Raw genomic sequence first — 20,792 nt, 5'->3', positions numbered from 1 at the left:
AGTGAATCAAACGAGTGACGAGAAATTTGGTAACCCCAATCCCCTTTTAGCTGCCTACCTGAAGAAGCATCACACCTATCTCTTTAGTAGTCTAGCAAGCTCGACGACTTATTCAAACATAGTAGAAATAAAGCAAAAAGTAATGGAAGGAACAAATTTAATTAACAATTTATACAAACTAAATCCCGTAACAATAATCATATTATCATATAACGCCTATACTACTGTATTACACGCATTATAAACGACTCCAGTCCATCTCTTTAGTTGCTGAGCATCAAACAGAGAAGCATCAAGTACCAATTTTGGAATCTTTAGCATGACTCGGCTGGGGGTCGAACCTAACACTTTGTGCACCGTAGCCGGATGCTCTACCTTCGCGCTAAGGTATTGCTTGGGAGGAATACAGGGTATTATTGGAAATTATTATTGTATTTTCGGAGTTTTTCACTGCTCTGAGTCTTGAATTCCATTTAGGACAATATTAAACTGGAAAGTCAGTTAAGACCACTGATTGGGTAAAATCACTGGCACCTATCATTATACAAGATGGCAGCTAGCATACTAGTCCAAATCGGAGACCTTAATTTTTCGTTAGCGGATGATCAGAAGCCTCGCGCGGATGATCAGAAGCCTCGTGTCTTACTGTTTTAAATTACATTACGTTATTCAAGATTAAAAAACGACCGATTTTCACGACAAAGTAACCTATTCAAAGCGACGAAGAAAACTGTTCACTTTTTGCACTTTCTTAAATACCATGGCTTTTGGGAATAACAGGATTTTACTTTAAAAAAAAATTAGTCTGCAAAACAATAAAGGGGCCCAATACCCCGGCCCCCCGGCCCCACGGGGTGCATGATGACACAAATATTTCTTTACCTCTAGAAGTTCTTCGATTGTATTTGGTAGAATTCGAACACATGACCAAATAACGGGCGTCCAAAATGATTTCCCGCTCAAACCATCAAAAACACAATCTCGTGTGACCACGCCATCGTAATTGGCACCACATGGTAAAGTGATAGTTTGATCATTGACCGTCTTTGGGAATATGTACTGTGACATGTTGAGATGGTTGACAATTTCAGATAGACAGAAATCTATGAGAAAACAAAAAGTACCGCCATATAAAGAGGGTTGTCTAAGATTTTAAGTTATTTATCAAAACTAAGGTAAAAGTCTGGCGACTATTCCGGATTTTCGGAAAAAGATTTGATTTTAAAATTTCAAAATTTAACTTAAAGTTTAAACTGGAAAGTCAATTGGAACCAATGCATTGGGTAAAATCCACTGACCTTTACATACCCTGGACCAAATTTCTCTTGGCCAAGCAAAAGCTTTAATCGGAGTTTTTTTGAAAGAGGTACTCTAATGGTAGCAATACTCACCCGGGGGGGGGCAGCTGGGCAAAAGATCCGACGGGTATGTGCGGGCACTAAGGGTGTCTTTTTCAAGGCACCTCAAATGCACTGTAAGGGTCGGAAAAACTAGAGATGCACTGTAAGGGTAGAAATTTCAGAAAATTCTTGAAAAATCTAGATATTTTGACCAAAAATGCTAGAATTTTGACCATTTTTTGCACGAAAGGGATCGAAAATTTGGGGGAAAATGCACTCTAAGGGTATGATTTTCACTGATTTTTGCTGCACTGTAAGGGTGCAATTTTAAAAGCCAATTTTTGGCCTGCACATACCGTCAGTCCGCAAACCCAGTGCCCCCCCGGGAATACTCAATAGCGGTGAAAATACATCGAGAGCGCTAGATCTACTTTTTTCTTTTGATAATATAGCGCCGTTAGACCTTAACTTATAACACTGAAGTGGCTTCTTCGCGGGTACCACTTTCAAAAAAGCCACGATCAGTAAAATCACTGCTAGAACTTATTATTATGCAAAGTGGCAGCTAGCACACAACTATTTTAGATTTCAAGAGTATAACCACGAAAAAGATTTGATATACTCAGGAAACAATTTAGAACGTGGATAACGGAAAATCTTTTCACGACTACAGTCATGGTAGTCTAGATATAGACTAATAATTTAAAATTTCAGGTCAATAAACAGCTCCACCCATGGCGTTGGATTTAGAACGCCATGGCTCCACCTTATTGTCAAACACTAAAAGGTGAACAGAACTGCATAAGATAAGTGCACTTGTCAAATGGAACTTTTGGGTCATCAGATCTTAAGTCTAGCGTTAAAACTCTGAGTTAAAACTCTACCCTTCCAACCTAATTTAGAGCGCTTCCAAAACGTTTGTGGTTTTAAGTTTTTCGTAAAAATTTCCCTTTTTTCTCAAATATTACGACCATGATTGTAGACCTTGCTCACAAATCAAGCATTTGAATGAAACATTCAATAAGCTTAACACGAATTGGATCTTTGGAAAAGAGATACTTACCTGCGCTAACATCTTTCTTTTCCACACAATCTTGAGTGCTCGGTTCGCCCAACTCTCCTACATTCTCATCTCTATGGTAACCGGATAAACACTTGCAAGACGTGAAATTGTGAAGGCTCATAGAATTCAATCCACATTTCAAACATGGCGTATTTCCAGGTGGTATTTTGAAGTATCCGTTGGGACAAACTAAATTGGAAGAGAAAGCAAAGAATTTAGTCTTAAATCGAGAAACTTTTCTTTTATTTTTATGAAATTTTGATCTCATTTTTGTGAAATTTGGGGAATTTTGATTGTCCGTCTAAATCTGAAGGATATAATATTGAAAATGAAGACAGTAGAAAAAGTCTTTTATTCGAAACTTGCTAAAGATATCAGGATCTTTGACTTTGAGGAGGTTAAACTAAAATTATTGATCCAATTTTCGATGAATCGGGTGAAAATAAATCGGATGCTTTTGAGAGACTTGTATCAAAATTTTCAAGTTTTGTTAGCAATTAAAACCCGTCATTCAAGCAAAGGAAAAACATTGACTGTTATACAATTGAGTCTGAGCACGGGGAACACACATTTTTTGAGTTATGGAAATTTCGAGTTATGGAGTAAGGATTATAATAAGACATTGTTGACTGAATAGCCATAAAACCTGTTTGAGTCAAGGAGATATTCGAGTTATAGAGGTTCGAGTTAAAGAGACTCCACTGTAGTAGTTAACCTTAATCCTATTAATTTTTGAGCGCCTTTATTACGCCCACACCCGCCCTCTAAAGAATATACTTTACCTATGCATTCAGATCCAATTTTTTGATGACCTGCATCGCAAACACATCCACTTTTCACATTATAAACCCCGTTTTGTGCGTCGCATTCAGCCGACGGTTGTGTACCAAGGGTGGTAGGAACTGCATTATGGATGCATTGCCCGATGACAGAGCTTTGTTGATTGATCTCATCTAAAAAGAATTAAGCATCAGCAAGCTCTAGTTTAGACAGTCAATTTTTCGCCCTGCCTATTCTAATTGTGAATTAAAGTTGGGATAAGGTGGGCTGTCTAAAGTCGATGCATTGCCCTCTTTTGACGTTAATGCATTGAATTCTTTCAATTTTTTCCAAGCATAGATTTTAACTGCCAACTTTGTGCTCACTTTTTGCTTACTATTAACAATTATAATAGACTGGGCAGAAAGTCGGCCGTCTGAGCTAGACCTAACTAAAATTCATATTGGCTTTAAATTGTTCATGCTAACATGTGGAAACCACATGACCAGACTATAAAACCTAGTGCTCTAGAATATTTGTATACACGTTTTGTATAAGAACATCCAAAATTGTCTAAGTCTTCGAACTTTTTGAGATTTAAGCCTAAAAATGTTCTTAATTTTACCATTTTGTGAGTATTTTTGTGCAATTTCATAAGAAATCGGTGTTCTAGAGTCTGCAAAGCCTTAAAATGTTCTTTACTTGTTCTTAACATTTTGACTATCGAAGCCTTATGTTCTTATATAGTTTATTCTTATAAAAAAAACTTGTACAAGTATTAGAACTCAATGGAAAAACCTGTTCAAATCTTACAATTTCTAAATCTTGGGTTTACAGTAAACATGTTTCCGCATGAGAATCTTTCACTACTAGAGCTATACAGTTTCTCGAAGAAAAAGAAGTCACTATACAAACCTTTCAAAAAATTCGGGAACTCGGCCAATTCCAGTTGATTTTTCTTACATGCAATTTCATCAATATACAGTTTCACATTTCGGATCCGTCCGCAATAATCTATCGGAGTCATACGGAAATAGATTCCATTAATATTATCCGGGTTCTCAAAATGGTATGTCCGTTTTACGGTTTTTGATTTTGTACCGGTAATAACATCAGATAATTCCTGCGGCTGAGATTCTTTTAAATAGACTAGCAGCGAATGTTTGATTCCACAGCGTCCGGTACAACTTGTCACGTCCGGTATATAATCAAACTCTAAAATCAAATTTGTGATTTTTCCATCTGGTGTTTTGGGTGGCTTAAATTGAGGAAGTTCTAAATTGCAAAGGATTTTATCGCTTTTGGGATTGAAGCATATTTGTTTATCAGTGCTTTGTGGTGCATCCGTTTTCCATGTCCATTTTTCGCAGTCTTTTCCGTTGATTTTATCGACGTTCGATAAAGTGTATTTCTGAACGAAATCGATTGCATTGATGGCTTGAGTGCAAGTGAAAAGAAAGATGAGAGTTTTAATAAATATGTACATGTTGTCCCAGGTTGTCTTGAAATTTGTTTTGTTATCTGAAATTTAAGAATAGATTTCATCAAAAATAAGTTTTGCGAACGCAGCCGAGAGCCCCCGGAGATTTCACTGAAAACTGAGGGAGAGAGAAAAATATAACTATTTTTCTTGGTTTCTCCACTTATGCTTAATAAGCGCTTATTGTAATTGAGCAGAGTGACAATTCGAGGAAATCTATTGCAGAAATAATTCAGAGATAGAGAAACTATGAACCCTGCTTCTGCCACTAACCAAACATAATGGGGAACCTCTATTCTAATTTTGAACACAACTGTAATAGATTTTTCAATTTATCGATAGAACACCTCACCTCTCCAAAACTCAAAAACATTAAACCGTGTCAACATCATTTTAATGAATGAGTTTAACAGTGACAACTATGCAAGCCTTCATTTTTTCTAAACACGTGGGCTCACTAATAAGATCTTTGACATCTCTCAAAACACAAACTTGATGATTCACCAAAAGTAATCTTTTTCTTCCTCTAACTAATATCCTTCCTTTCCTGTATTTTGCGTTTTGAAAGGTCGTGGCTTCTTCACAATGCGAAAGACACATCTAGACTTATTTCGTACTTTTCAGTCTCTAGTTCGTAGTTTTTCTGACTTTTGGGACTTTTTGAGTTATTTTTTATGTTTATGTTTGAATGATTTTCCGGTGGGATTCGAACCCACTAAATGCAAGGTTCCAATGATCAGAAACCCAACGCTCTATCCACTGCGCCACGGATTCCTGCCAGGAGTTTGTTTCTGAAGGCTACTTATATTGTATAAACAGACCAGACTAAATCACAAAAGAGTGCTTGTTTCGAGCTTCCAGGCCTGACCCTAACTGATAATGACCCTATTTCTAGCCAATCTGATACACAACAACACCCAAACCACACTCGTACCCAACCCTACTAGGTTGTCTGCAGGTCCTGACACTATTAACGCATGCCGGATCCGAAAAATATATTTGTGTCTTTCGCTCTTATAAAGAATCCATCACCGTTTTGAAAGTCGTAAAAATTGGGAATATATAGAGACTGGTTTCTAACTTCTAAGCTCACAAAACCACAGATTTCTGTAAAGCCCGAAGGGCTAGGCGTGTTTTAAGCTTTTCCATGCAGAAAGAAGTGAACATCACACAGAATATTGTTGCTATTATTTTCGAAAGTTTCTGATTGGTCAAGTTCTGAAATTCTATTGTAATATCACGTGACCTCGGCAGGATTTCCTACCGAAATACGGCATACTTTTCAGCCAAAGCACGCCATCTAGCCCTTCGGGATTTATACATCTGTGCACGAAACCCCATCTCAATCTTTGGAGAAAGACTTTGGTTTATGAAACACCGTAGATACATGTCTTTTATGAAAATTTCCAAATTTTTGAAGTCACCTAATGTTCCTAACTTTTTGAGTTTTGAACCTAAAAATAATTGGTCTTAAAATGTTCTTATTTTTACCATTTTGTGAGTATTTTTTTCTCTTTTTCCCTAAGAAATCTAAAAAATACAAGAACTTTATAAAGATTTCAAAATTTTTGGAAAACGTCTATGAACGAAATCGTCGGTTTCATGAATATACGTCAAGTTAACTGTAACGCCTAAAAACCCGACATCGATGACGTATATTCATGAAACCGACGATTTCGTTCACCCTTATATCGCGAAGCTGCCAAAATAAATGTACAAAAGTTCTCAACAGTAAAAAACTACTTTGCGAGAGTCACAAAGAACTTTTCAAGTTTTGAGATTTCTTAACATAACAATAAACCAGCCGAGGCTGGAAGGTCAGCCAATAGAGCTTAGCTAGATAGCTTTAATAAGTGGGTTAACAGATGTAAGAGATGTACTGAAACAGAGTATTAGACTAAAAATGTTGAATAATGTACAAAATGTGAAACATTTGATAACTTGATTTAAAATTATTCAAAACAAGCCTGAGAGCTCCTCCAAGCCCCCCCCCCCCCCAACACGAGAAGATCAAAGTATGGAGACAATATCCATATGTCAGATATACGAAGTGTTATCTAGTAGAAATAAATAAGAAAATTGCCAAAACGTCAGAACCAAAATAAAGATATCCATCAAATATACATAGAAACTGTACTTTTTGTTTTACTTGATAAAACTCCAATAACACTTTAAACTAACAAGCTACAAACTTTAAGTCACAAAGCGCAAACTCCAGAAAAACACAATTTGCATCAAAATCTTTGCAAAACGTAGTTCATTTTTATAACATTTCAACAGGAACTGTATTTTGGTAGACTTGGTCAAATTACAGAAACCATTTGTCAGTTGTCTGCAAGGCCAATGAGGTACGTAAAAACTGACTGCTATTCAGTGAAAGCCAAAATTTGGCAAGGTCAGAAAAACATAATTTACATCCAGTCTTCGTAAATAAATTTTGTAGTTTAGTACCGTCAAGTTACACAACATGCACACAACCATCTTGAAGACTTTGCTGGTTGCAAATGATAATCGAAAGCAAAACTTAAAATTCATAACTATGCAGGGAAGCTCATTTTCCCCCTATTTTGCTTTAAACTCCCTTTTGAATGGTCTATGAATTTGGGCGATCGCTTTACCGCCTTGGCGGAATAAACACACGACCATAATAAATAAATTCAACAGGGCAACGGAGTAGCAATTAATTTCAACTGGGATTCCTCTCTTCTGTGCCAAGCACTGGTAGTGTTTTTTAAACTTTAAAACAATGTTAAATGAAGACCAGATGGATCTGTTTGTTATGACTGTGCAAGTTGTGACGAGAGTGTGCATGTTAAGTGTAACTTGACAGTATAATTCATTAAATTCTAGAAACCATTTTTCATAACTTTCTGCAGTCCGCTTTCTGCAAGTCTGATAAGAGATATGTATAAACTGTTATCGGCATTCATTCCATTCCATCATTCAGTCAAAACGTGCGCCAAGGTTAGAAAAGGTTAGAAAAACACTATCTGCGTCCGGAACTGCGTGAAAAATAGTTTGATCAATTTCAACAAGAACTGTATATATTAATATTAATATAATTGATCAAATTCCAAAGACCATTTGTCATAATTTTGCAAGTCCAATAATAGGAGATGTGATGTCATCATTTGGTTCCCGTCATCTGACCGCCCCTGATTTACGGTCAGTAGGTAGAGTTGGAGAGTCGGAAAGCTTTTCCGCTGCTTTGCTGGATTTCCACTGTCGACCTCTGCACGCTCTGTGTTTACAAGTTTTCAAATCGAAGTGCTAATGGAGAGTAAACCGAAAACCAGTTTATCCACGGTTTCTCAATTTCTTAATTCAGATCAGTCCACACGGGTACGGATTCCCTTTCAACAAGATGTATATAGCTGCTTCATGAAAGAAAAATATTTTCGACAAACTGACCCCCACTTTTTAAAGTAGAAATGACGGGAACCAAACAATTTTTTGCGATTCGCCTTATCAAACACGTCCAAGCAAACCAAGTCCAAAAAAGCACGATTGCATCCAGTCTCTATAAAATTTAGACAGTAGCTGTACTTTTGTAAACTTTATCAAATTCCAATAACATTATAACACCATCAATCCCACCTAGAGGCAAACAAGAAAAATATTTTTTTTTGCAAAAACTAATAAAAAGCAGCAATAAAAAGTATCAGAAAATTCAACATAAACAAAAACTTGAGCAAACGGCTTTAAACCTTCAAAAGGTGTAGAAAAAGAATCCCCTTGATGAAAATCATGTGTTTGATTTGCCGAGTTAAATCAAATAAATGACAGAAATAGAAGCTTGCAACAGATTTACACTGGAAATACTTTGGTACAACACTGACTTATCACATCTGACTTATCGCTTGAGCCGCCATCTTGAAACACCACATTATGATCTGTAAAAACAACGCACGCTAAAAGTACCCAAAAAGTTAACCCGATCGGAACAACACTGACTTATCACATCTGACTTATCGCTTGAGCCGCCATCTTGAAACACAACATTATGATCTGTAAAAACAACGCACGCTAAAAGTACCCAAAAAGTTAACCCGATCGGAAGAAAGTTTAAAAATCAAAGTGAGATCGGGAAATCGGATTTTTTTTTTTTGCCGTCTTATGATGATGGAAGAAGAAATGAATTTTACGGATTTGAATGCTCAGCTTAGGCTGACCAATTACGACAGTAAAATATTCACAGTCTAATAATGTCAACAAAGATTATCAAAGATAGCTATTGTACACATTTTTTTGATGACGGCTTATCTTAAATAAACACTTTGAGAAATCGAAACTCTCTTTGACATCATAGACGGTTTGGTATGAAATTTCAGATCAGGCACTCCCTGAGTAAAAAGAATGACTGTAATAGTTTAACTACAAATTTTCTTTGTGAAAAGCATACTCTTTGAAAGCCTCTCCAATAATCGACGACAATAACTCTCCTTCTCAGACCGTATAAGACATCCGAAAAAAAAGGGTATCTACTTTTGGCAAAGTAGATACCATTAGAGGGACGAACTCGGCGAAAAAGCATCCATTAGAGAGTATAAAATTCAAAATATTTCTCGAAACCTTTAAGAAATTTCCATGGTTTTTCGTACCCTTAAAGAGATCCAAAAAAGGGAAAATCTAGCCCGAGAGTACGGAAGTCCATTAGTGCCATTTAGATTCTCCTTTAATTTTTAATGACAAAACTAAAAAAATGAGATCGAAACCAAAAAAATTGACGACGAAACTGAAAATAAATTGTTACTTCGTTTCGTCGTCAAAAAAATCAACAACAAAACTAAAAGATATTTGAAAATGGTGGTCCTGATGGTTGCGAAATGGAAATATCATTAATTCTGGTGATTCTGAAGATGGATTTGATAGTTCTGGCGAATGCAATGCTGGTGAAGATGGTTCTTGTGAAAGAAAAGCTGGCAATGATGAGCCTTAAGGATGTGATGGTGGAAATTGCTAGAATCACCGATGTCAATGTAATCATTGGAACTAATCAAAAGTGCAAATGATGGAATCATCTTCAAAATCCACCAGGATCAATGATATTTCCATTTTGCAATTGCAATTATTTCCACCATTTTCAATTTTTCTTAGTTTTATTGTCGATATTTTTCGACGACGAAACGAAGTAACAATTTATTTTCAGTTTCGTCGTCAATTTTTTAGTTTTGTTGTCATTTTTTTCGACGACGTCAATTTTTTAGTTTCGTCGTTAAAAAATTAAAGGAAAATCTAAATGGCTCTAATTGGCTTTCGTACGAGAGATTTGATATTTGGTTGTTATTGTAATCCTTAGATAGAGTTGGAAAGGTAAAAAACAGATCCTCAACAATCCTTCACTGGATTCTTGTACTTAAAGTCATCCCAGCTGAAACACAACCTTGTTTCAACGTTCATCTAACGTTAAATGGACGTTGTGAACATTGTGTGCCAGCTGGTATATATAATAGTCCATGTAGAAACACTGGTCCGCAAGCCTTGTTTTAGAATTTTTGTTAGTTTTTCCTTTGTTAACACTAAAAGATCAAAATCGATTTGCTAAGTTTTTGGTCACGTTACTAAATACCCCTCCCGGAATATGTTCAAAATTTAATCAAATGATCAAAAAGTGAGCAAAACAAACTAATATCTCAACGTAAGCTCATAGTGAGAAACAATAGAATGAAACAAAAATGCTTCCAAACCGAGAATTTTTTATAGCGGAATATGAAGGTTCAAAAGGTTGTCGAGGGAGCAAAAGACATCAGATCAAGTGACTTAAACGATATACCATCTCTCCAAACTCTCAAAACAAATCGTCAATTAAAAAATCAAAATTTCATCAACCTTCTACTTCTCGTATATGTGACAAACGAATTTATACATTACAATGTACAAAAACACATTCATTCAAAACAAACTGATGAATTCTGACACAGTCTTATCACAAATACCTTACAAATTGACCGATCCAATTAACTTCAATAATAAAAAGGGGGTATTTTTATTGACCGCAAACTTTGATTGGATTATTAAATTACTTTTTTCCCCAAAAACTCTTCATGTGCACGGTTTTTTTTATAAGAACATCCAAATTTTTTAAAGCCTTCGCGTATTCTTAACTTTTTGAGTTTCAAGCCTAAAAATGTTCTTAACATGTTCTTATTTTCCTCATTTTTTATGTATTTTTGTCTATTTTCCTAATAAATTGACTGTTTTCGAGTCCGCGAAGCCTTAAAATGTTCTTAAAATTTTGGCCATTGAAGCCTTATGCTCTTATATAGTTTGTTCTAAAAAAAACGTGTACAGCTACATTATTTTCGCGCTCTAAAACCATTTCAAAGGTACACGTTTTTTATAAGAAAATACAAATTTTTTGAAGCTTTCGTATGTAATTTCTTAGAATTAGTGTAACAAGCCTTAAAATTAAAAGCTCAATTTCTCCCTTAAAGTAAATCTTAGAATAAAAACAGAATCCAAGTGCTGAAATTATAAGAACTTTACCAATTTTTTTCGTTTATATAGTGTGACCTTATCATTAAAATAAAGTAAAGAAAATCAATCGATTCAAACCAAATCGATTCTAAAGTGCTCCTTTTTTGGCAATTTTGAGCCTAAATGTTCTTGTATAAATTTTTTTTAAACTAGCCTGTTTCAATAACAATGTTACGAAAAGCAGATATCAATTCCCTCAAAGGGTCATAAATTCTTGAAATTTGGGCTAAAATTCGAAAATGTTGGCTTAGTCTCTCTAAGGGTGGCAAAAACGTCAAAAGATGGACAAAATTTTCGAGACTCTCTAAAGGTCGATGGGGTATCATTAAGGACATACCACAAATTGCAAGCAAAAAATAATAAAAGAAACAAATTGCAGTAGAAACTCGTACTATTCTGTAATTAATTTTCGTGGTATTATCATATAACATCTATATTACTGTAACAGAAGGATAATGAACGACTCCAGTTTGCTAAAAAAACCATCATATTCACGTCAACCATGTACATCATGAGAGAAAAACGTTAAGAAAAAAAACATGACATTTCGGAACAAGTTCAGTACTGTAGACGAACAAAAGTTGGTGTCTTGTAAAAGTTTATTTTTACTGACGGCGAGAAATGTCTTGATTTAACTAACAGAAAAAGAAGGCTTACACAAAAAGTTGAAAAATCAAAAACATCTCTACGATGGAGCGATGAAATTCTCTATATATTGATAATCAGAGTTTGATAATTTACCCTCCATCCCCTGTACTTAAGATGTCAAGACCTTAGCAAATCAAAACATACACGTTTTTTTTATAACACTCAAAATTTTTGAAGCCTTCGGATGTTCTTAAATTTCTGAGTTTTAAGCCGTAACATGTCGTTAACATGTATTCTTATTTTCACCAATTTGCGAGTATTTTTGTCCATTTTCCTAAGAAATCAGGTATTTTAGAGCCCACAAAGCCTTAAAATGTTCTCAGCTTGTTCTTAGTACTTTGGCCATCGAAGCCTTATGTTCTTATATAATTTGTTCTTATCGAAAGACGTGTACACATAGCTTAAAGAGGGTTTATCATATTACACTAACATTTATTTACTTAGATATTACAGTGACGTTAATTGCTTCATGTGTAAACATAAACCGCTACATTGTACGCTTTTGATCATAATTCACTCTCTCTAATTCGATCACAAACGGGAAATGTTTTTGTTCGAATTACAGAAAGTCTATCAAGAGAGTTTCTCCTTGACGGGGCTGGGAATAAATTCGAATTATAGAAAGTATTTTAAGAGGGTTTCTCCCTGAAGGGAACTGTAAAAAAGTTCGAATTATAGAAAGATTCGAATAATGGAAGTTCGAATAAACGAGAGTCTACTGTTACTTGATTGCCACTTCCTATTAGCCTAACCTTGCCTTTGTTTAGCCTGAGTGTCAGTAGACTGGATCAATGAAATATAGACCAAGAGGCTAGAGAGGAATCACCAAGCATTAGCGCCACATTTTAGATTGCAGAATAAATCTTGCTTTTTTTGTATCCGTCCGGCACTTTTTTCGAAATCTGCTGAATGACTTTCAATCTAACGTTTGTGTGAAAACAAAGCGGGTTACAAACGTCTGTTGAATGGGAAATAAGTTTTCACGTTTTGTTAAACAAGAACATCCATTTTTGAAGCCTTAAGATGTTCTTAACTTTCTGAGTATTAAGCCTATACTTACTTATACTTACAGGGACGGGTTAATTACCCGAACCTAAATTTAATTTCTAGATGATGGGGGGGGGAGAGGGAAGGGTTGTAGGGAAAAAATAAATAGAAAGTACTTCCAAACTTAGAAATAGAAAGTTCTGGTAGGAAAACTTGTGATCATTCAAATAGACCGTGCCTCCGACAATGAGGATATTGTATTTGGGAACATACCTAACGCTAGGGGAGAGGTCATCGTAGAAGTTAATTACATGTTTTTTAGAAGGCTTCGATGGCTAAAATGTTAAGAACGAGTTAAGAACATTTTAAGGCTTTGCGGACTCTAAAACGGCCAATTTCTTAAGAAAAGGGACAAAAATTCTCAAAAAATGGAGAAAATAAGAACATGTTAAGAACTTTTTTAGGCTCAAAACTCAAAAAGTTAGTAAGAACATCTGAAATTTTGAATATTCTTATAAAAAACGTGTACATCTTGCGTTCGCGTCTGAGGCTTTTGTTGGACTGTAGCATACGATGACAGTCATGATGCGGGATTCCCATTGAAGCAATAACGATGCGTGAAGATATCCTTTCCACGTTACACGTTTTTTTTTTTAAGAAACACACTTTTAAGAAACACAAGGCTCAGAATGCCTAAAATCTAAAAAAAAACTTCTGAGAAAGATGCTGAGGCTGAGAATGAGAAAATAACATTTTTTAATTCGTTTTTTTTAAGAACCTTCCAATCCAGCCTTCCACGAGGCTGATTATGTCAAAAAGTTTAGAAACATGTAAGAAACATTTAAGGCTCAAAAGGCCAATTTCTTATGAAACATTGAGGCTGCTTGGTAAAACTAGTTTCTTAAAAAAAACGTGTATTCAGAGATTCAAGTTGAAGGACTTAGGAGAACACCAACTCCACCTATTGTGCTGTTTCCAGAGTTCTCAGCAGCTGATGAAGTGGTTACAATCCATTTACGTCTAAGATTGTGATACATACTCTTGTCTCCCGAATAGACGTCCCTCCGCTAATTGTTAAGAGAAAAAAAATCCATCCCCAACATAGAATCTCGATTCGTCGGCACAGCGTCAATATATGATTTTGACCTGTGCTATTCACGGTACCGGTCTCCACTTGCGCGCACTGCAGTCGCACTTTTTCAAGCAAAGCTACCACGCTATTGTTCAAAAGAAAAATGAAGCAATTCCATTGGCGCGATCTGATGTAACCGTTGAAAAAAGTTGAAATGTGTTCAACTTTTTTTTCGAGCGCGCGCTACATTTTTATGATGTAATCTTTTGTCAAGTGAAGACCGGTCTTTAACTTTGTCCAGGACTGCTTACACATTTCTTTTTTATAAGCAAATTTTCAACAAAGAGTTGGAGTTTTGCTAAGGATTTTCGAGATTTCAGCCACAAAGCTGCTTATGGATTTTGACCAAAAAATGCCTAAAAACTTCAAAATTTTTGACTTTTCATCTCATTTAATGTCCAAAATACCTTAAGTTTGGTATGAAAATACCATCGGTGCACATTTTAATGCCAAATAATGCCTTTTTTTAGGTATTTTTGGTTGTTTTCCCGGTTCATGCTCAGTTTCAGGGCAAGGTTGCTAAGGCCAAATTGCTAATTTTTTTATTTATTCCCAGGGCTGAATAACCCTTAGCAACTCGGTTGCTTATACAAAAAAACATGTGCAGCTAACCACCATGTCTGGAGGTCGTTCCATTATTCGCAACTCGTGGAACCGGTGTATAGGTGTATATTCACCAAACACCAAGCCTAAAAATGTTCTTAAAATGTTCTCATTTCTACCATTTTATGGGTATTGTTTTGTCATTTCCCAAATAATGAAGTAAGTCCATGAAGACTTCAAATATTCTTAACTTGTTCTCGAAATTTGTTTGAATCAAAACATTGCATTGATGAAAAAAGTACAAAAAAGGAGTGGAGTGAACATTATATCAAAACATTTAAAGATAAAATTTTGTATAGTCTTAAAAATCAATGTTAGAAGGCTCTAATTAAAAGCTGTATGGTGATTAGCCTATCTCTATCCCAACACACGATTTTTGATCACTCTGTTGTCAAGATAAAAGCCGTGGTCGTGTGGTACAGGCAATGGAGTCGAGTGCAGTTTCGATGGCGGATGAAGAGTAAGGAGATTTCATTATAAGGTAAATAAACAGATAAATAGAATCCTGTTCCCAGTTACTGATTTTGGCCACCTACGGTTTGTAGTTAATTACTGCCAATACACAAAACATAAATAAGACCTTTTGATCTCTTAATTCAAATGCAAATCTCTCCCTAATTAAATAGCTCAGATTTATCGATTGAAAAAATAATGCCCGAATTAGAATCATTAGATGAGAGAATACTTTATAGTTTATAGTTGTCTCATCAAATTCAGGAACTGAACTGAGGGATATGGCTGTTGCATCTGACCGAAAAACTGATTTGTTCTTATCACACGATTGGGGTGAAGATGGAACAAACCATGAAAAAGTCACGAAAATTAACGAGGCGATCAAGAAGATGGGTTATGTGACTTGGTTCGACAATGAACGAATGGTCGGTAACATAAGAGAACAAATGGCTAACGGGATCGAAAACACCAAATGTTTTATTGCTTTTATTACAAAGCGATATCACAATAAAGTGGTTTCCGGTCATGATACAGATAATTGTCGCACAGAATTTGCCTTTGCCAGCACACGGATTCCAATGGTAGCCATAGTCCTTGACCCCTCAATGAAAAATCCTCGCCAGTGGAAAGGAAATATTGCCCTTTCTTTGGCACCTAATTTATACATCGATATATCTGGAGATATCAATGATGAAGAATATTTATCAAAGCAACTCAAACTTCTGGAGAAAGATTTGAAGTCCAAAGGCTTCCAGCAAAAGTTGAGAAGATAACGGAAAGTAGAGACAGTAAGTACACTCTCTCTAATTCAATCTTCAAGGGGCCAAGAATTTTCTGCAAGTTAAAGATTACGGAGAGTATTTTAATCAAATGGCAGTTTTAGGGATCAATCTTTTAGTTCTAATTCGATCTTCAAGCAGGTCCGGCGGAAGCGGGGGGACTAGGGAGATTTCAGCTTTCCCACTTTTGAACTAATGAGACATTTTTCTCAAATTCCAAGCAAATTTTATCTCATTTGAGCCTTCAGCTTTCCCAATTTAATGGTTGTTCCGCCGGGCCTGTCAAGGGGCCAAGAATTTTCTTCGAGCGAGATAGAGCATGAGGTGTATTTTATACAATAGACCTTAAATCGGAGTTTTTGATTTTTCTAAAACAGCAATGCATTGTGGGATTGTTTCGGGGGTATTACAATAGAATTCCTTCGAGGAATTCCTAAGAGATTTCTATTAATACTTCCCAAAATAATCCCACAATGCATCGCTTTTTTAGAAAAATCAAAAACTCCAATAAGATCTATTATTTTCCAGAGTTTCAAAAACAATATCCTTATTTTCAAGGTCCGCCAGCAAAACAGAAAGAACCAGTCGAGTCAACAGATGATGAGGAAAAATCTAAACAAATTGGAAGGGAAGATTCAAGGATCTCTAACGGAGGAAGAAAATAAATACCAACAAGAAACAAGACGACTTTATGGTCGAAAATTTCGCCTTATTAAAGAGATAAAATAAAGAATTAAAAGCCCGAGGTACAAGTCAGAATCGAATATATGAAAAAAATTACCCTTAGAGAGACATGTCTGGTAAAGTTCAAAGAGAGCAAAATAATCATTACAAATCTTTTTATACTTACTAGTTATACTAGAACAGAGATACTAGAACCTTAAGATTTTCGTTTTCTCTAAATTCATATACACAAAATTATCTTTCCAACAAAATACTACTTTTAATTAACAAAAAATAAATAAAATCATTCGGTTCTATTTCAGAACAGGTAGACTTGATCTACTTTATTCAAAGAGTCTGGCTCTTTCTGTTATACTATTGACGAGAGGGGCAGATAATACCTGCAGACCCCCTTCTATTAAGTGACATAATTATGAACTTTTTGTTGAAAAAATGTTTGTCTAGTGACACACTGTCATATTGAATAGACTTTTTACTACCTAGTTAGGATGCCATGTTGAATAATTAAAATTCCAGCATCAAAACAATGATAAGAAACACGAATGTACACTTAATAAAATAATTATGCATTAATGTGTCAATTTTTTATAATGCTGGAGTTTTTAATTATTCAACATGACATCCTAACTAGCAAAGGGTCTTAATATAATGAAAAACTCAAGCATCACAACATGCCTCACAGTAAGTTAGTCTAATGTCTAACTTACTGTGGGGTACTTTCTGTTTGAAAAAATAAGAAGCTCCAAATCGCTGATTTTTACTATTTATTTCTTGCTTGGCAGTCAGAGAAATAAAAGATCTTTTGTCAATAAGGGTCAATACTCCTTTAGGCTAACACGACTGCCTATTGTACTTATTACGAAAGCTTAAATTTATGATACCTCTGTACGTAAATGCAAGTAAAACCAGCAGGAAATTAGATATTCCTGATGTATAAGTTTTGTTCGTATTGGCTATGAAGTATAAGGGTTTTATTTCTGTCGTACGGAGCAAATAATTTCTGGCCTGAATGGCTGGAGTAATTTAATATGCAGAATCGGGTCAATAGGTCATAGGTTGACGCGTTTTTCCAAACAACTATCAGACAAATCAACCTTCCTGATTATTCCTATCTTCAAAGAAGGGTGACAGAATTAGATGAGGGGTGTCGACACAATAGACCAGCTTATGGTAATACACAAAAAAGCATATCTAGTATAAACACGTGTAACTAGATATTTCCTTATTATTGTTTTAATGCTGGATTCAGTGGAGTTGTTGATTATATAATCGTTTGGGATAACGTGACAACCTATTGACTCAATTCCGCATATCGAATTACTCCACCCATTCAGGCCAGAAATTACCGTAAAGTCGGGTAACTTGCATCAGTGGAGGGAAACTTGCATAGCCATCGTCAAATGACTGACCAGTCAAAGCAGCAAAACTTCAAAACAATGAACTCACAGCTCTACTCTACCATTTTTGTTTTGATTTAATTTTGTATTTTATTGTCATTCATTTGAGGGCTATGCATGTTAACCTCAACTGATTGATGTAAGTTACCCGATCACACGGTACCTGCTCCGTATTACGCGAATAAAACCCTAATATTTGAGCTAATATTTTATTGAGCAATATGCAACAGGATTTGCAGCCTTATGACGTGCTAATTTAGGAGAATGTTAGCGTGCCAATTTCCTGCTTGCTTGTTTTACCTGCATCTATGGACTTACTAAAGTGTGGAGCAATTATTCATGCAATAGACCGTCGCGTTCGCCAAAAGGAGTATTCAACATGGAGAACATTGCGTCCTACACAAAAGGTGTTTCTTCGATAGACTACATATTCTTTCCTACAAAAAATAGAAGATCATACCTGTGTTGTTGTAGTGAAGTGTAATGTGGTGGAGATGTTCGAAAAGTATACTTTAAATCTATGTCAAGATCCCTAGCACTATAATAGTTAATTGGTGCATTCACTAACTACACAAACATAAAATACTAAGTACAACTTGAAACGAATATAAATCTCTTTAAATACTCTAAAAAAAAACAAAAAACATTACATTACAATGATACACCACTCAACTCAAGCTGGAGCAGCCATTAAAAAAACTCTTACGAGGAATGTTTACAAATGCTTGGTTACGTTAACTGTGCATTTTGCCCTCTCAAAACAATGGGTTTTATTTTAGCAAGTGAGTCCATTTTTTGAATCTATTCGAGATTATTCTAGAAGTTTCTACGTTTCTACACCGTGTTAGTTATACTTTCGTTTTCTAGTTTTTTTTCCGATGACACCGCGAAAGGCTATCGTAATACTTTCGCTAGGCGAAATTAATAAAGAAAATAGCAGATAAAGCCGAAAAACTGATAGAGGAAAAGAAGTATATGGAAGCGATTCCAATAATTGAGGATATGATACAGAAAGAAACTTCCCTGCTTGGTGAAAATCATGAAAACACACTATCGAGTGTGCATGGTTTGGCATATTGTTGGATGCAAGAGAAAGAATATTCAAAGGCGATCCCTATCTTTGAGAAACTTGTTGAAAAAGTCCCCATCATTTTAGGAGAAGATCACAAATTAACAGTACCATGTATGGTTAACCTTGCATTTTGCTATTTTGAACAAAAGGATTTTGATAAATTAGCAGCGGCGGATCTGAGGGGGTTCAAATGGTTCAGCTGAACCACCCCAACCCTTTTAGTAAGCAAAAAAAACAAAGACCCTTTCTTCATGTGAAATCTAGTTTTCTGATCGGAACTGATTTTTCTTTTTGGTCATATCTCGATATTATTTTACCAGGGGTTGTATGCATGTGGCGTGAGTTTCCTTGGTGTGCGCGCGACAAACTTAGCTTTTTCCGCGCTAAAAAATCTTTAGGTTATGTGTGTACGGCGTAGCTAGCTTTCCCGCGCTGTAAAAAATCTTTGTTATGACTTTTTTTGCGGGATTAATATCTAGCTGTGTTCTGTGCTAGGAAAATCTTTGATTTTGAACCTGGCTCAGAAAATGCATCCAGTGAAATGGCAAATTTGAGGTGGTTCAAGGAAATTTCTCGAAAATACGAGACCGACCGTTTTGAGCGTAAAAGATTCTCCTACAAAAATAACTTTCAGTCGCATGTCGTCGCCGGCAAAATATTGAAATGATTTGAAGAATAGCCATTCGTACGGCAAACGACCTCACTTCTTTGCAAGCGTTCAATGCAGTGTTTTGGGAAGCAACAATTACAAGGTCTCAAAGGAAGGTTGTCTATTGCTCATTCCGACATCGACTTTTCATTTCTGCCTATCTTCTCTGAGGCTTCTTTCTGACCCACTGGGTACTTTTCTAGCTTATTTACTATGTTTTCTGACTATTCTAAAGTGTTTTAGCTTAGGGGTCACTCACATATCGATTCTTCCCACGACTAACGTCAAATTGACGCGAAGGGGTGGGTGGGTTAGAGTCTTTGACGCTAAGAAATTTCACCAGAAATATCGATTTTTAATACGTTTATTCAGTGACAAATGTTACTTTCCATATTTCTTTTTTTCCTTTTACATACCTAAATATTCGTTCGCTTCGCTATTTTACAGAAATTTTAACCAAAACAAACGGCCCGATGTTAACGTCTCGAGTTCCTTTTGTTCAGACGGTCCGCACGGCCCTTGAATTTCGCCGACGGTCGGTCTTCTTTTGTGAAATGCAGCTTTTCTGTTGATTATGGTTATGGAGATAACTAATTCCGGCAACTTTCTGAAAAAATTTTAGAAATTATCAGCGTCAATTTGACGTTAGTCGTGGGAAGAATCGATATGTGAGTGACCCCTTACCTTGAAATATCGACCCGACCGGGGTTAGTATGACGTGCCGTTTGTTTCAAAATTATTTATTGCGGTTAAAACGGAATGGCCATTTTCGCTTGTTCAAAGACATATTTTTCGCTTGTTAAAAGTCATATTTTTCGCTTATTAAAAATCGTATTTTTCGCTTGTTAAAAATCGTATTTTTCGCTTGTTAAAAAATCTCATTTTTCGCTTGTTAAAAATCCTTTTTTTCGCTTGTTAAAAATCCTATTTTTCTCTTGTTAAAAATTTCATTTTTCGCTTGTTAAAAATTTCTTTTTTCGCTTGTTAAATAGGTCGTGTTTTTCGGTTTTTAAAAATGGTATTTTCGCTTGTTAAAAATTTCATTTTTCGCTTGTTAAAAGTTATATTTTTCGCTTGTTAAAAATGGTATTTTCGCTTGTTAAAAATTTCATTTTTCGCTGTTACATAAGTCGTGTTTTTCGGTTGTTAAAAATGGTATTTTCGCTTGTTAAAAATCTCATTTTTCGCTTGTTAAAAGTCATATTTTTTGGTTGTTAAAAATGGTATTTTCGCTTGTTAAAAATCTCATTTTTCGCTTGTTAAAGTCAT

General features: G+C 35.5%; 1 protein-coding gene across 1 annotated transcript in view; it reads right to left on the bottom strand.

Moving 5' to 3' along the window:
• The window catches only part of LOC136803514 (adhesion G-protein coupled receptor G6-like), a 42,357-nt gene that overhangs the window by 3,970 nt on the left and 17,595 nt on the right, over positions 1–20,792 (bottom strand). Inside the window, exons 2-5 of the mRNA XM_067060256.1 lie at positions 4,078–4,683; positions 3,186–3,356; positions 2,404–2,592; positions 883–1,103 (exon numbers count right to left, since the gene is read on the bottom strand). Of these exons, the coding sequence (XP_066916357.1) occupies positions 883–1,103; positions 2,404–2,592; positions 3,186–3,356; positions 4,078–4,648 (1,152 nt within the window). The 5' untranslated portion in view covers positions 4,649–4,683. The remainder of the gene's footprint in view (positions 1–882; positions 1,104–2,403; positions 2,593–3,185; positions 3,357–4,077; positions 4,684–20,792) is intronic.

The sequence above is a fragment of the Clytia hemisphaerica genome, unplaced genomic scaffold (assembly GCF_902728285.1).
Source record: "Clytia hemisphaerica strain Z4C2 unplaced genomic scaffold, Clytia hemisphaerica genome assembly, whole genome shotgun sequence".
NCBI lineage: Eukaryota > Metazoa > Cnidaria > Hydrozoa > Leptothecata > Clytiidae > Clytia > Clytia hemisphaerica.
Note: the sequence above shows the minus strand (reverse complement) of the source record. Positions and strands in the feature narration are given on the sequence as shown.